Below are 17,435 nucleotides of genomic sequence, written 5' to 3'. Positions count from 1 at the left end.
CCACCTCCTGGACAAGATTTGGTCACTTGCTTTCACCGTAAACATTATGATCAATTTCTAATCTTACACTTCTAGCACTTTCCTTGAGCCTTATTACCCTATTATACAGAAGAAATAAAAACAAAAACTCAGTATAGAGCAACGTCAACACATCAAATGCTATTGGATTCAGGGAGGCTGAAGTGCATTTGGACAGTTGGTTACTCCTTTTATATCAAAAAAAATTTTTTTAAGCTCCAAATTGGCCAGCACCAAAGAGGTGCTGTCAAAAGCACAGAGCTCCCCAAGTTGGAACAACTTCACTTTTAGGATCGTGCTACTCCTGGGAGAAAATAATATCTCGCTGGGCAGAGATAGGAGGAGGGGACAGGAAAGTGAACAGTGCTAAGGGATGCTATCTGTTTAAAACCAAGATGTGTTTTCCAAACCATGAAATACTTGTTGAAATAGGAAAGGAAGGAAAGTCAGTGTGTATAACTGAAGCATAATATTAAAGCTATTAATGCCAGAATATCCAGAACTTCTTCTTGTGTCCATAACATAGCTGTTTGCATTAAAAATATTTAAAAGACTTAATATGTAGAGTTTCTAGGACTGGTGAGACATGTCATTTCTTTTACCTCCTGTCTTTTAAAATAATTCTTGGGTTTAAAATCAGGTGGGATTCCACAGTAGCTAATGATCAGGGTGAGCTCCATCCATTGGCAGGAAATGGAGCTAGAGATCTGGGTCCAGTTTTCCATTTTAACATGTGCCCTAAACCCAGGGCTTCAGCAGCTTCCTTAGCTCAGAGTTCCCAAGGAATGCTTAGGCCTCAGGCAAGGAAAGAGGAGGGAGGCAGAGAGTAGGGGCAAGGACAAAAATGAGAAAGGAGGAAGGTGAAAGAAGGAAAAGAAAATCAAGTCCTTCCCCTCATTCCTTCTCTGTCTTCTAATGCAAACCCTTAACTTGCCACCCTTAGGTCACCAAGGTAACCTTCTCAGGCTCCCGGCTCATCCCCCAGCTTAGTTTGGCCCCTCTCACCCTAGTTCCCTAAGTTCAACTCTAAAAACACAATTCTGATCATATTGATCCTTGGCACTAAAAAATCATACAGCGAAAAGTATAGTCCTTGAATGTGGCCTTCAAGACCCTCTCCAACCTGGCTCTGATCTGCCCCTCTGGTTGTACCCCTTCACCCTCCAACCACAGCTTCTTTTTTATCCTTCCACGCAGGAGATTTTTGCTCTTCTCATTTCCTCATCCCTCAAGGCTCAGCCCAAATGCCATCTCCTCCCTGAAGACTTCTCAGATGATCTCAGGTTGGGGTTAACTGCCTCTGGCCTGTTCCATCACAGCACATTAATAAAGCTAGTCATTCTAAGTCTCTGCCTAGCAGATAGGAAGCCCCTAGAGAGTAAGGACATGCCCAGCTATGGATCTCTTCTCAGCACTTTGCACAATTACTCGTGTTAGTTGGTGTCCAACGCAGATTTTCAAATAAATGCTACCTGAGAAGGGAAAAGACATGGAGGGAGTGAGGAGAAGTCAGGTCGTGTCGGTGGTGAAGCTTGTGGCCAATATCCTCAAGAGTTGGCTTAGGTGCCCTTTGGTGCCCTTGGTGCCAAGGGTTGTCTAACCCAAAGCCAACATGGTTGCTTAACAAGTTGGTCTGAGATTGGCATTTGAAACTCATCCCCTTTAATACTATGGAATTAGTTTATTTTAAATTAGCTACTCAGTACTAGAAACCCTCTCCTGAAAAACTACCTCCATCATTTGATTTATTTTTATTTTTTATTTTTTTGTCTGTGTGGCACAGTGTATGGGATCTTAGTTCCCTGACTGGGGATCAAACCCGTGTCCCCTGCATTGGAAATATGGAGTCTTAACCCCTGGCCCACCAGGGTAGTCCCCCACCATCATTTCATACTTTTAAGTTTCAAGCCGATTTTTGAAGGGAAGGTGCAATTTAAATGCAATGAGGAAAACAGTATGTTCAGGGACCTGCAGATAGAGAAGAGTTAAAAGGAGAGAGACACAGCAAGACAGAGGCTATCTTTTGTGGAATTAGCTGTTGATTGAACTGGACAAATAAGGTCTGCCCCTCCAGGACAAATAGATTAGAGGGGTGTGGAAGTAGGCAGAGGCGTCTTGATTTAATTATGGGACTGTGAGGAGTCTTTGAAGGGCCTTGAGTGTGATGTAATGAAAATTGTTTGCAATAGATTCACTGGGCTTACCTGGTAACTCTACAAACTAAAACTGTGATAAACCGAGGTTGATCGGAACCATTGGAATATCTTCTTCTTCATGCACACAGGAGTGAGTTTTCTTACTGGAGAAGAGAACAGATGGAAAAATACTGCTTCACATATGCCTACACAGCAGCTTTTCTCCTTCTCTCCCTACCCCTCTTTCTTCCCTTTTCTCTATTTCTCAGACAACTGCATAGGCCCCCACCAAAATATACCCACCCCCCTGCCCCTGACTAGACTTGACTGGCCTTTAAGGATAATCAATTTCTTGTGACATTAGTCATAAAAATATGTTTTAAAATACCAGTAAATATCAGGCAGAAAAATTCACCAAAAGAATACAGAAATTTAACCTCATGTGCTGATTTGATGGAACAGAGGAACGGAAACACACCTTCTGGACTGAGGCTAATCGTTTTGGAGTGATGGCAGAGCTTCAAACTGGAGAATGTTTTTTTTTCATGGGCAGCTTAAAAAATTGTCATTAAATATTTTCAAGAAGTTAAAACAACACTGAAAGCAACTTGGGCAACTTAAATATTCATTGTAGTTGCTGTAACCAAATATCCCAACATATATGAGCTTAGGTGCTTCAATATAATCAGAAAAGTGTGATTTCTCTATAGCTTGGTAGAGCAAAAATTAAGCAGATGAAATATGAAATGAACATGAGAATTAATTTGTAGCTTGGATCATACAAGCCAGATTTTTGAAGAGATAATTTTATTTTGATTGCAGACTGTAAATTATTATAGGGAGTTAGTGTAGGAATGATATTGAGGCTTACTTTTGGGTCAATTTGTTCCCAACTTGACCCTCTGTTGGTAGAGGGGAGGGCTGAGGTTTCTCTAACCCCAAAGAAACCAGTCTCACTGTGGCTTTAGGACTTGGCTTTAGGACTTATTTCTCCTCTCCTCACACTGGCTTTCTTTCAGTATGTTGTCATGTAAATGCAGTTTAGAAAACAGAATAAATATTCTATGGGCATTACTTGGAAAATAAACTTTTAAAGATGTGTATGTATTTAAGTTGTAGTGTTACAACTCAAAAGAATTCTTGCTAGAAAGAAATACGTATTTGGCTAAAAGTCAAAAATTTTGAAGTAACTTTAAAAGGTGAATAATTTACATTAGCCTGGTGTTTATATAATAGGGTGTGTGTGACAAAGTTAAAATAACATTGAAAATAACTTGAGTCATTTAAATATTCCTCCTGGTAACTGTAGAATATAAGTGCTTTTGAAGGGGGGAGTGGTAAGTTTTTAGACAGCTGGCAGGGATTTTTTGTGTGTGTTCCTTTACATTTGAAAACTGGTATTAGCATTTAATTCTCTGACTCAGAGCAATTCCCCCTTGCCTGTCAGAGAACATCTAAAAATGAAGGCTGACAGACAGGCAGGGAAGGGCAAGCCTGTCGTTTCACTTCCGGGAACTTGTTTATGAAGCCTCCTGCAATCCCCCACCTGCTCAGGCCCTGTGAGCCCCTCTCGGTTCCTGCTGTTTAATAATTCTGGGAGCTCCTCTGATTTCATTGCATTACCCTTCAGATAAGTTACAGAAACTTCATCAATGGCCAAGCCAGATGGTTGTGGATTGGATAGGAACAAAGCAAAAAAAAAGAAAGAAAGTAGTAATGGGAAGAGTGATGGGAAGCATTGTGTTAGTATTTATATACATACATACATACATAAATCAATGAGCAAAGTCCCCTGCCTCTCAATTTTGAAGCTGGCTAATGCCTTATATATATATATATATATATATATATATATATATATAGTGTGTGTGTGTGTGTGTGTGTGTGTGTGTGGCTCAGTCGCTCATTGTGTCCCACTTTTTGCGACCCCATGGACTGTAGCTTTCCAGGTTCCTCTGTCCATGGAATTTTCCAGGCAAGAATACTGGAGTGGGTTGACATTTCCTTCTCCAGGGATATATAAAAAATATGTGCATACACATATATATGACTCAGATTCCCCCATCTCCCCACTCCCACTGAGCTGCATTAGGAAATCGTTGGTCTGATCTGAACTAGCATCATCATTTATGTTATTTGATTTACCGTTTACACTTTTCCCCTTTGGCTTTAAATGTCTTCAGCAATGTCGTCTTAGAAAAATAAATAGAAGCTTCCTCTGGAATACTTTTCACCAATCAGTCGGACTTGTAATTTGCAGCTGGTAGGACTTATTTTCCCCAGAGAAGGAAAACAGAACCGACAGAGGCAAGGGTACAGCAGTGACTTATCATGTATTTTTCTACCCAAGCTGTGTCCTGCCATTGATTGTAAATTGATTGTATATACACAGATAAATTGAAGAATGTCTCATTTGTGGAGTTAAGGTCATCACTGGGATGGTCCCCAGTGATCCCGCCTCCTGGTGCTCCCACCTTTGTGTAGTCCCCTCCCCTCATGTAGGGGCTGGACCTCCAGAGTCACTTCCCCAACAAATAGAACATGGCGGAAGTGGCGAGATGTCACTTCTGACACTGGGTTACAAAAAGCCTGTGGCTTCCGATTTGGACTCTGTCCCTCCTCTCCTTCCCTCCCCCTTCTCCCACTTCCTATCTTTGTTGTCATTATCATCTTCCATACCATGAGAACACTCGGGCAGCCTATGGAGAGGCTCACAGAGAGGAAATGAGGCCTCCTGCCAACAGCCTCTTGAGTGAGCTTGGAAGTGGAATCTCCAACCCCAGTGGCATCTTGAAATGACAATTTGATGGCATCTCCTCGGAGATCTTGAGCCAGAGGCACTTGGCTACATTGTGCCCAGGTTCTTGATCCGCAGAAACCATGAGAGAATAACTAGTTGTTGTTCTGGGGTAACTTTTTTTTTTTTTTTTGGGCTGCACCAAATATCCTGTGGGATCTTAGTTCCCTGACCAGGGATTGAGCCCCCTGGGCCACCAGGGAAGTCTTGTTTTGGGGTAATTTGTTATTCAGCAAGGGCTTCCCAAGTGGCACTAGTGGTAAAGAACCCATTTGCCAATGCAGGAGACATAGGAGACACGGGTTTGATCCCTGGATCGGGAAGATCCCCTGGAGGAGGAAATGGCAGCTCACTCCAGTATTCTGGCCTGAAGAATCCCATGGGCAGAGGAGTCTGGTGGTCTTCAGTCTGTAGAGTCGAAAGGAGTCAGACGTGACTGAAGCAACTTGGCATGCATGCACATTATTCAGCAATAGATAACTAATACAGAAAGTTTTATAATTGTATAATCAGTGTGTAAGTTTATAAGCTGAAATCTGATCAAACCATTTGTTTTCTTCTGAAAAAGTTGTAGAAAGTCGCAAGACTGAAAGCCCTCTCCTTATGTCTCTCTCTGTCTCTGTCTCCCTGTCCTCTCTTTCTCTCTTTTTTTGGGAATAAACAACTATAATTACACTTTAAGCAGTATATCATAGAGATCAACCGCAGGGATTGCAATACTAATTAGATTTAAAGAAAACAGAGAAAAAGAATTAAAAGATGTTACTTCATAAATTAGCCTTTCTTTAAACATTTGATCTTTGATGATGTATTTCTTTTTTTTGGATAGTGTATTTCTTATAAACATGGTGCGTGTGTATGTGTGTGTGTGAACATGCTGTGTTTAGTATAATGCTTGGTCAGACTTTCATTCTTGATGGAGGAATGGAGGGATGGGAGTATTGACATGCAGCTCCAAAATGGCCTATTAGTTAAAATTAGGGATAAAAGACTTTTTGCCCTTGACATTTATATATACTTTATACTATTTTTTAAAAATCTGGTTTGCTGTTTTATAATTAGTATTATAATACCCTGTTTTCAGGGTATAGGAATTAAAATTTAAATGTTACTTTGACTCTTCTTCTATCAGTGAAATATTTTTAAATATTTGACAAGCAATTATCATAACACATGGTTTCAAACATTTTTGGCTTTCCCAGAGAGTGAACAAGATGTGAAAATGCTCATTTCTTTTGAGGGCAATAAAGCATTTCTTATTATTATTACAAATATGGTTAAAACTATGTGGTAGATTTTTATAAATCATGTCACCTTAAAAGTGAAATGGACATTACCACAATAAAGGAAGAAAATGCCCTTTCAGAGTGGCATGCCAAAAGGTAAATAAACTAGCCAACTCAAAATGCGTTTTTTTCTTAAAGCATTTTTATCTTCCCACCTTTTGAATGGTTTCTATGCTTATGAACTTCCAGGCCCTTTCTCAGTAACAGTCACCAAACAGGCTTGAGCACCTACTGAATACCTTCACCAAGTACTACATAGGAGAAAAGCAACACAAACAAACAAACAAACAGGACAGGGTCTCCCATGCTCAAGAAGCACATGATCAAGCAGAAAAGATCAAACATGGAACTGAAATGGTTGAAGTTTGCTTTTACTGAGTAAAGACATGTCTGAGTCAACAAGTGCAGATTACTCTTGAATTCTGAAAAAAAATGATGCCTAGTTATACAGAGATTTTTACCCAGGTAAAATATGATTCTTGATACAATATTGCTTTGCATCTTTGTTCTTGCTATTTCCTTTGCCTAGAATGCCTTTGCCCTCCATCTTCATCTGATGAAATCCTCCCTCTCACTTAAGGCCTAGTTCAAATGCCCCCAATCCATGAGGCCTAGGCTTATTCCATCTTGCCTTATCTGTTGCACTGGAAAAACTAACCTACCCAAGTCTCTGGTCTAGAATCCCATGAGTCACACTTCTTTCATCTCTTGATCACTTCCCTTTGGTATCCTTTGTTGTCTTTCTCTCTGTCTTTTGTTTTGCAACTGTGCCTTGAAGATTGAATGTTGGGGAGTTTTCATTTTCTGATCCTAATCACCTAGATTCATGTCATCTTCCCAAGGCTTTATCTCCCAGTAATTACCTCTTATACCCTTTTCTTAAGCTCCAGTTCAAGGAAGCTCAATTTCTTGAACTAATTCCTGGACATGTTCCCTTGGATATCACTATCATCTCCAAGTCAACTTGTGCAACCTGGACTCATCTTCACCCGTATCCTCTACCCTCATTCCAGTTTCCTTACTTAAAGCCAGAACTGACCATGTCTTCTGAGCTTCTAGGGCTCTAAGTGATGACATCTTCTTTGATTCAATCTCCTTTTTCACCTATATCCTGTCAGACAGATCAGGGCTTAGCTCCAATCTCATGGCCTCCATGAAGCCTGTCTTCTCTGCTCCAGGGTCTGGAGTCTGTCACACTCCAAATTTGCCTGCACAGCTCACTTTCTTTCTTGATCAGGAATGGGGCTTCTATAGGCATAGGCTAAAATGAATGAAGTCTTATTGTTCTTCACTTGAAATCATTCTCATTTTCATCTCTTCCTACACTTTTACACCTTCCCCTATTTGTTCTTCTCATGCCCTGTCACCTAACTTACAGCCCTAACCCCCTAGGTGTCTTCCCATCACAGTGCACTTAACTGCCCTGTGCCAGTTCTTACGCTCCCGAAGGATGCCTCTTGTCCTACTTTGTGCTTAGCCAACTCCTCCTTATCTTCTAAGAATGAGATCACTGCCCATCTCAACCAGGAAATCTTCCTGGATCTTTCAACCCAACTGGAAGCCTCTCCTCTCTGGGAGGGAGTGTTAAGTGTAGGAGAGGAAAATGCATTTTGGAGCTAGTCCAACCTGGGTTTGAATCCCAGTGATGTTACGTATTAAGTGTCTAGCTTCAATTTCTCTGAGACTCAGGTTCCTCATCTAGAAAACAGAGAAAATAATTTTTATCTTGCAGAGCAGTTGTGAGGATTAGATAAGGTCATGTGTATAATGTATCAGGCATATGGTAACAGCTGTTATTAGCGAGTAGGTCTTGAGTGTCCTCCAAGGCTGATACATTGCACAGCCCCCGGGGGTGTCTCCACGAATACTGCCCCTTGAGGTGTCAAGTGCACAACTTGCCTGTGTAGTCCAGGTCTCCTATATCTAGTACTGACAGTTTGCTATGTTATTTATAAGTGTTTTAGTGTTTAATAATCCATAAGCTTCTGAAGAGAGGATGGGGAAGGGCAGTCCTCATTTTCTTGTACATAGCCTTGTTTATTGCTACTTTTCTACCCCATTTCTCACCACTGTCAACTGCCCTCTACCCCAACTACATCGGATTAAACTAATTGTAGTTTCTCTGATGGCTGCATCCCTGATCCTCAGGCCTCTGAACAGGCCCATTCTCTGGGCTAGAATAGCTTCTAGCTACCTAGGCTTGTTTACTTGTCTTCTCTTGATTAGACCATGTTAGTCTTATTCACCAATGCATGCTCAGCATCTAACATAATACCTGGAACATAGGATGAGGGTGCTAAATGTTTGTTGAATGAACACATTGTTTTCAGGGGTTGTTACCTAGTTTTCCTCAAGAAGGGACAGGAGATTTTTAAATGAACAGCTGTGTTTCTTTGATGGCCATGACTGCGATATACTGGGTATTTGTTCCCCCTGCCTAATTTGTATGCTGAAATCCTAACCCCCAATGTGATAGTATTAGGAGGTGGGGCCCTTGGAAGATAATTAGGTCATGAGAATTGAGTCTTCATGAATGGGATTAGTGCACTTATGAAAGAGACCCAGAGAACTCACTGTTGAATAAACTGATGTACCTTCCCTTTGCAAGTCTTTGAGAACCGTAATGGATAGCCAGGCTTGGCTGAAAAATTTCTGATCACATAAGCTGGGCAACTTTTCAGAGTACTATGAGTGTATGGCCTCAGGAGTATGCCTTCTAGTTGGTGGGATGTGAGTTGAGTGATTCCTAGAACCACTGGTGGTTTATAAACCACTAGTATGAATTCTGCCTTCCATGGACAAAAAGTGATACAGAAAAGTGATAGATCGAACTAAGAAGGAATGTGGCTAAATGCTGAGTTGGGTGGTGTAGTTTCAGGGACATGCGTAGACAGATGGAGGGATTCACTAGGGGCCCTTAAAGGAGAGAGAAGTCATCTTAGAGAAGGGATCAGGCACTCAGATTTGTAAAGCACTTAGAAGAGTGTCTGGCACATAGTAAAAGCTTTGTATGTGTTTATGAAATAAAAATGCCCAACTGATATTTCTATGCCAGCAGGATTTTATTTTTCCCTAAAAATATACAAAAAGAATTTTTTTTAAAAGCTTATTCATGAAATCACCATGAGTTGTTTTTCCTCAAAAACACACATAGGAGGGTCATAAGAGCTTCTATTTGTCTACTTAGTGACGTGGGGCTCGACTCTGCCCTCTTTCATTGTAGACACAAGACAGACAATAGCAGTTGGGCCTTTGGCTGGACTGTGACAAGGTGAACACTTCATAGCATGTCTCGCCATTCCGGGTTGTGACCCCTCCGTTGGGGGCTAAGTTCCTGGAGCAGGACGTCGTGAGCCATGGGGAACATAGCGGGGCAGTACATGACACTGGAATCACATACTTAGATGAGGTATGCTTGGAAATGTAGTATATCTCGGAGCTGTAGAGAACCATGTCCTGAGAGACAGCCTTGGCCCTGATACCACATTCTGTCACACGGTAGGTGAATTGGTAGGCATGTGGCTGAACATGGTTGGCAGGGCAACCCAGGCCCAAGTATAACTCATGGAAGTGGACATACACTTCGTTGTTCAACATGAAGGGGTGTACCGTGACCATGAACCAGTCTGTGGAGCACAGTACAGTCACTGGATTTTGTCCGGAACAGGCTGAAAACACAGAGGTGAGGATGATCAGCTCTCTTATCAGCTCGAAAACTTTCATTCTGGCAGCTTATCAGGTAACGACTCTCAGGAAACAGGAAGCTATCCCGTGAGGAGTTCTAGAGCACACAAAAACACAAAAGGCAAATCATCATATTTCTTATGGTAAGTTCAAACATGACCATTTGAAAAAAAAAAACAAAAGGCCAGGACTTCTTGGTGGTCCAGTGGTTAAGACTCCTTGCATCCACTGCAGGAGACACAGGTTCTATTCCTGGTCCAGGAACTAAGATCCCGTATGCCATGCAGTGCAGCCAAAAAAAAAAAAAAGAGGCCATTCCTAAAGCATTGAAAAAAAAATGTGAAGAGAGTAGAACTTAAACGTTCTCACTGAAAAGAAAAACAGTTAAACATGTGAGGTGAGGGACGTGTTTAATTAACTCAATAGGGGGAATTCTTTCACAACGTCAATGTATGTCAAATCAGCACATTGTACACTTTAAATCTCTTCCAATTTTATTTGTCTATTATACCTCAATAAAACTGAAAAAAAAAGAAGCAAAGGAAAATATCTTTGTGAAAGAGAACTGAATTTTTATTTCATTGTTGGAACTCATGGGTTTCTAGATAACTACAATGATTTCTTTAAACGACTTTACCATGTTGTTTGGGTATAAAACTCCCTCACATATACAATGAAAGTCTACACTGATTAGCAGTGGCATTCCTTTGTGTGCAACCCCAACAAAAAAGAAAACAAAATTGTTTTCATGCCAAACATTAAATAAGGTGACAGAAAATAACAGTTTAATTCAAGCTGACAGCACTTTCCTCCTGAAGGCCCCAATGTCCTCCCCTATACCGTACTAATGAACTCTTCTCTATTGCCTTCTTTTGGTTAGCAACAAATTTAATTAAATGAAAACCCAGCAAGAAATTGTGGTTTATTTCCGACAAACAAGTGGCTTATGTAAAGTGATCAAATGAATGCTTTGAAAATGCCAGCAGTGGCTATTGATTGTGAAAATTAATAAACATCTTTTACTCTTGTGATTATGTAACTATTACTCAGTTAATACCATTGTATCATGATTGGTCAACAGAAAAATAATATAACTCTATATCACCAAAAGTGGGATCTAATAGAAAAACCTATAGTCACTTTTTAAAGTCTGGATGCATGTCAGAATTATCTTGAAATTTTTTGAAAATACAAATGTTCAGGTATTGCTTTTTTCTTCAGAGCTCCAGATATGTTTCTAATCAGCAGCCATGTTTAAAAACAACTGGGCCATATGATGACCTTTTACTTTTATCTAGTTAGTTTCACTTTTTCTATTTCATATCCAGTACTCTCATTTCATTTAGTTTACATTCTCCAATTTCTGCATCTCTTCTTTTTTTTGATGTTCTTTCTCAAGCCTTTATCAAGTGTAGTAGAAAAAATTTTCTATACATATGTATAAGTATGTACAATATATATATTTTAGAAAACTTATGAATTCTTGCCTAACTAAAAAGATGATGACATCTTGATTCCACTTATTTGACTTAATATGAATAGAAGGCTAGATTTCTAATTAAAAAATAGATATGCAACAAGCAACAAACACTTATTGTAGAGCTTAGGCAACTATAGTCAATATCTTATAATAACCTATGATGGAAAATAATTTCAAAAATAATATATGTGTATTTGTATAACTGAATCACCTTGCTATGCACCTGAAACATTGCAAGTCAACTATACTTCAATAAAATATATATATATATATATATATATATATAACGGAGAAGGCAACGGCACCCCACTCCAGTACTCTTGCCTGGAAAATCCCATGGACGGAGGAGCCTGGTAGGCTGCAGTCCATAGGGTCGCTGGGAGTTGGACATGACTGAGCGACTTCACTTTCACTTTTTACTTTCATGCTTTGGAGAAGGAAATGGCAACCCACTCCAGTGTTCTTGCCTGGAGAATCCCAGGGACGGGGGAGTCTTGTGGGCTGCCGTCTCTAGGGTCGCACAGAGTTAGACACGACTGAAGTGACTTAGCAGCATATATATAAATAAAAATGCCAGCAGTAGCATCATAGGCCATTATAACCAACAGATTCCCTAATATATTCCTCAAGACACCTTATAAAATAGTGAAATTGCAGAAATAAAAACATTATGGTTTTTATTTGGACATTTCCCCATCCATATTACACATGAAAACTACCAAAAAGTCCTGTATTGAAAAAGCAAGTCATGGGTTTGCACTTTACACATTGATTGTCAAGGCATCTCTTAAGGTGTTCTTTGTGGCCATGGCTTGCACCTCATGGAGTCATATGCTTTGCTTGATATGCTTTTATTTTCACTGGTCTTTTAAATTTATTTTCTTTTCCAATAGGAAGCTTTGTAGCCATTTCCCAGTCCTATTGCCTTTACCTCCTAAAGAGTGACAGGCAGAGTAATAAAGAGCAAAACGGAGTCATGCTCAGAACAAGTGTCTAAAGCTCTGCTTCAGAAGGGGTACACATGAAGAAAGAAGGAAGGAACAGGAATATCATCACATTTTGTTCAACTCAGCTTTAATTTTAAAAGTGAAAATAGAATAAATCAAATAGAAAAGTGCCTAAAATTTCAAAGGAAATGTCTATGCAGGGTTTTACTTTTGCTCCTTGGTAAGTTAAGTAATCCTTGAGTAAATGAACTCATTTGATCTATTGAGTGTCTACTATGTGCCCAGCACTGTGCTAAATAGAAAGCATACCAAGACAGTTCTTTCTTCCCCTCTTTCTCAGTTGCAAAAATGCAGCTCTTTCTTTTCCTATGATGCTGATGAATTTGCTGTTTTCTTTAATGGCAGAGGAGCCCACTAGCCAGGTGCTGTGGCCTGGATGGGAAGTTTTGTTTTTATGTCAGCACTTGATCTGATTGGTGCCCCTGTCTTTCCCTCCCTTGTTACTGACTCCTCATTCTCTTGAGGATATTGAGGTGTAAAGAGAAGCCTAAGAGGTTTACCCGGCTCCTTCCTTTCCTCTTTGTTCTGAAATGTCTCTCTTAAGACTATTTTTTGGTTTGTTTTCCACAAAGCAAAAAAAGAAAAAAACGAACAAAAAAAAACAGCCGCAACAAACCGAAAACTCAACACTCTTACCCCTCCAAAAAAGCAACCAAACAAAATACAATGGTGATGACCACAGCAACAACAAAAAGCAAGTAAATTCTGATGCCAGCTGCTCCTGGATAATGACTCAACAGCTAAATAAACAAGCTACTTGCTCCAGAATGATGTGCATTTGCTGAGGTTGCTTCTGGAAGCTGAGGTCATCACGCCATGACTGCTGCACTACTGTCTTGGCCTCAGGAAGACCACCTTGTCCTGAGCTCTTTAGGAGTATCCTTCTCTCTCTCTCTCTCCCTCTTTCCTCCTTCCTTTCCTCCTTCCTATGTCATCTCACAGTCTGGACCTATTTGCCCTGAACAAAAACCTTCCTTTTAAGTACTTTCTGGAATAGGCCAGGGAAACAATCCTTCCACTCCAGTTTTGTTGTTCAAACCCCCAAACTGAGACCAAGTTTAAGGCCGTGTTCTCATCCAGAGAGTTAGCCATCCACTTCTTCTCCTTCCCTCGAGCATCTTTTCTATCTTCCCTTCTCCTCCTTCTCATGGTTAATCCAAAGAGAATTATAAAAAGCCCAGATTGTCTGAGAAACATTACAGTTGCCCCCCAACCAATCATTTTAGACTACCTCACTCTCACCCCCAACATTAACTTTTTGAATTACATTCACTGAATCAGTCTTGAAGGAAGGGGTTTAGTAAACATCACTGAGTTTGGGAGCTTATTGAGCATAGGACAGAATTTGTTTCCTCTGATTTTCTTGTAACCACAAGATTGCCACAAGATTGGAGCAATAAATGTGTGTGACAACATAGCTTGGGCTCAGATAAAACTGAAAAATGAAGTTAGTGGACCTGTGTTTAAGACTGCATTTCTAGGGACTTTCCTGGCGGTCCAGAGATTAAGACTCTGTGCCTCCAATGCAGGGGGTGCTGGTTCAATCTCTGGTTGGGGAACTAAGATCCCATAAACTGTGCATGACCAAAGGAAAAAAATGGCTGCCTCTCTAAGGTGAGAGAGAGGAGTTGGGACACCAGGAGAGAGCAGAAGGCACTTGCTAATGAACTTGCTAAGGCTTAGCTTAATGCCACTCTTGGGGAGTTGCTCCGTTTTGTTGAGCACAGGTCATCAGAACTGGGCAGCCTCCCTTCCCTAATGCCTGCAATTCCCAGGGAAGTTAGAGGGTGTGTGTGTGGGAGTGTGGGTGTGAGTTAAGGGAAGGTTATAACTCATTCACAACACAGTGTGAATTCATCAAGTCAGCAGCCTTTTCTAATATCCAGCTGAGATGTGCTGGTAGAATGGGATCTTGGACTTGACTGGGGAGGGAGAGGGTGGGCTTTGATTATAGGGTGAGGGGGAGCAGAGGAAAAAGAGGGCTGAAGGGCTAAAGATGCGAAGGGGGTGCAAGAAGAGAGGGCTGTGTGGAGTTGCCAAATTAGAGCTATTTTTAGCCATAGTTGGGTCTGTGCACAGCATCCCAGGAGCTAAGGGAGTTAAGATTTGGGGAAGAAATAACTGCAGAGGGGGGAACATTCACCCTGGCTTCTTGGAGGAGGTTGGACTGTTAGAAAAACTGCAAGATTATCCCTGTGACATCCCAGAATCTGAGCTTCCATGCATTTGTATAACCAAACAGGGCTCAGCTATTGGTACCTACAGTCCTGAACTGAGCTATAGAGAGGCCAGTAAATCCAGAGCTGCTAATGACACGTGGATGCAAAATGTTTGCTTTCCTTGCAGCTATAGAGTACAGTAGCTTTCTGTTTTTCTAAATGTGGTTTATGCATACACAGTTTCCATCAGTTCTTTTAAAAGAGTTTTCCTCCTTTCCCCTTTAAAAAAAATTCCCTAATAAGCCTAAATCTTAATACATCCTTTACATTATTTAAAAAAAAAACATGAAACGTTTCATTCTGGGAATATGAACTCTATTTCTTAATGTCTTACAAGAAAGAGATTGAATATTGGTCTAAACACAGAGCGTTTTTAATCTCATGGAAAAGAAGATATTTTTTAAGAGAGACAAAAGCTGAAGTCCAACTTAGTCTTGTGATGTTGGTGAGCAAATGGAGATGTGTAACACAAATCTCCTTGAAAGCAGACAGGATTTTTGCCTCCCCATCGCCTCTGATGTCGTTAAAGACACATATGAACTCTTTGCATGGGGAATGGGGAGGGGAATTAGCTAAACATTTCCACATCTGGTTTGAGAACAGTTTGGAAAAAGAATTCACTCCATAGGCTCCTGGAAGCTTTTGGGGTCGACAGTTATTTATTTTTAAAATTCAGTATGCTCATGACAGCAGAGTTATCGCTTGTATATTGTTTTCCCAGAATCTTGTTGTCAAAACAAAAGGAAACAGAGGGGAAAAGGAAACTCCAAAGCAGTATGCAATTATCTCAGGGAAATATAACTGTCAGGGCATTGATTTGCAGCAAAGTTTGTTCACGCTCTTGCAGCTGATTTGAAGAAAAATGAATCTGAGTTGGAATAAAAATCCTTCTAAAAAATAAAAACAGAAGAATCCTAGCACTCTGTGGACCCTTTAGCTTAGAAATTCAAATAGTCACATGTTGTTGACTTTGCCCAGCCAACTATGTCAAAGTTTGGGGGCCTTTTAAAATTGAGGCCTAGTTTTAAAGAATTACTTGGTTTGCTGCTCTCAAAGAAAGTGAGGATTGTTATTATATTAATGATGTTGAAGGCTCATTAAGGTGAGTTAGAAAATTAAATTACTGTTTTTGTAGAATTTACATTCATTCTAAAGAAATCTGGGCCCAGTTTCGTTTTTCAGCCTCATGAAACAAGCTGTTAAAGTAACCACACATTATTCATTGTTTGGTGAGGAATAAGAATTATGAACTGCTAATGCTTAACAATGTCCATTCTCTCAACCAAGGAAAACACCTTGACTCAACCCTAGGAAAGATTTCATTCAAATTAAACTAATCATTAAAAGTGGTTTTTTTCCCCTCTGATTCTAGAGGTGGAAACAGTGGAGGGAAAAAACTGTAGAAAAATTGGGAGATATAGAAAAAACAGAAAGTACTCTTTGATCTCAAAATAATCATTGTTAAATTTTTAGTTTCATACTTTTAGTTTTGGGGGGAGCAGAAAAGTCTATATACATATATATGATCCAAAGTCATTTCTGGAAAAAAAAAAAAAAGGCAAGGCTTTTTGAAAGCTGTTTTTAATTTTTGACATTGAATTTGAAGGCAATCAAAGCATTATTTTTGTTTGGGCCATCTGGTTTTGTTCTTATAATCTGTTAAGCTATCAAGCATAGTTTAAATGTCATGGTTCATCTCATGCACAAATAAAGGTTGCGAAATAAGTAAGAATCCAAGCTCCTTGTAAGAGAGAGAAGTTTTCTCTGGGTCATAAATTTGGTTACTAAAAGGTGAAGAGTCTGATGTGAAATCAAGTCATAATAAGGGTAAACCATACCCTGACTGAACATAAGCATTTCCAAATAAATATAGAAAGCTGTACTTTGGTGGAAATGGCAAATATCAGGTTATGGGAACCCGTTCCCTTTCATGAAGAGAAGCTGAGTTAGTTCAGTTTTTAGAGTTGAACGAAGGGATGTAGTTCATAATTTTCATAAAATGTAAGGAAAATCCCAAATGCGTGCCCTTAATCCAGTTCATGTGTTAATTTAATAATTTATTTGAGTTTGATTTTTCAGAAAATGACACCCTTTGCCACAAAGCCCCAGAGTCCCTTCTCATTTCAAAAGACAAGATAAGTTTGTGTCTGGGCAGAGGTTGCAAGTCCACAGCAGCATGGCTGCCTTTTTAACCCATTAGTCATCTCTGGAAGGCTGCCCAAACCAGAGAAAGGCTCCTTCGCCCAAGATGACTTCCGGGTGTTACCATCAGAAGGCAGAGGACTGAATCAGATGCTCCTTCAAGGGCTTCACCACCTCTTTGATACACCTGTGTCAATAAACAAGGGCTCTAGGTGGCTTTCAAAAATGGTCAGGCACATTCCTCTCTCCCTTTCAAAATTGGGATTTTTGGGTACAGGTTTTCTTAAAGTGAGGTGCACGTCTACGGCCCCAGCTGAAGGATGGCTTAAGTCCAAATCAAACCACAGTTTACTTTACAGACTGTTTGGCTGATTTTTACCTGACTTGACTAATGTGTGGCTCTCCCAAATCCAAAGCTACTTTGTGTATGCCCCCACCCAGAATGTGGCCACTTGGTCCATATGTGTACACCCTGACTGAGGCCATTCACCATCCCTTGACTCCCGAGAGGGAGAAAGGTTTTAGAAAAGGTTTCTTTGGTAGGAAAGCTGTTGCCCATTGTTAGGGAGCCTATAGCTTGGGAGGCTTGCCTGCATATTGGAATAGGTAGAGGCATTACCCTGAGGCCAGGACATTGTTGGAAAAGCAAATCCTTCTCTCCCTCTAT

At 40.3% G+C, this 17,435-nt stretch overlaps 1 protein-coding gene across 3 annotated transcripts in view; it reads right to left on the bottom strand.

Annotated features, from left to right (window-relative positions):
• Window positions 1–9,279: 9,279 nt before the first annotated feature.
• The window catches only part of PLAC1 (placenta specific 1), a 102,388-nt gene continuing 94,232 nt past the window's right edge, over window positions 9,280–17,435 (bottom strand). For all 3 annotated transcript variants that reach the window (XM_027534213.1, XM_027534212.1, XM_027534214.1), the window contains exon 2: window positions 9,280–10,017. In XM_027534213.1, coding sequence (XP_027390014.1) covers window positions 9,420–9,959 — 540 coding nt within the window. In that variant the 5' untranslated portion in view covers window positions 9,960–10,017 and the 3' untranslated portion in view covers window positions 9,280–9,419. The remainder of the gene's footprint in view (window positions 10,018–17,435) is intronic.

The sequence above is a fragment of the Bos indicus x Bos taurus genome, chromosome X (genome assembly GCF_003369695.1).
Source record: "Bos indicus x Bos taurus breed Angus x Brahman F1 hybrid chromosome X, Bos_hybrid_MaternalHap_v2.0, whole genome shotgun sequence".
NCBI classification, from domain to species: Eukaryota; Metazoa; Chordata; class Mammalia; order Artiodactyla; family Bovidae; genus Bos; species Bos indicus x Bos taurus.
The sequence above is the reverse complement of the archived record's forward strand: the minus strand, read 5'-3'. Positions and strand labels throughout refer to the sequence as shown.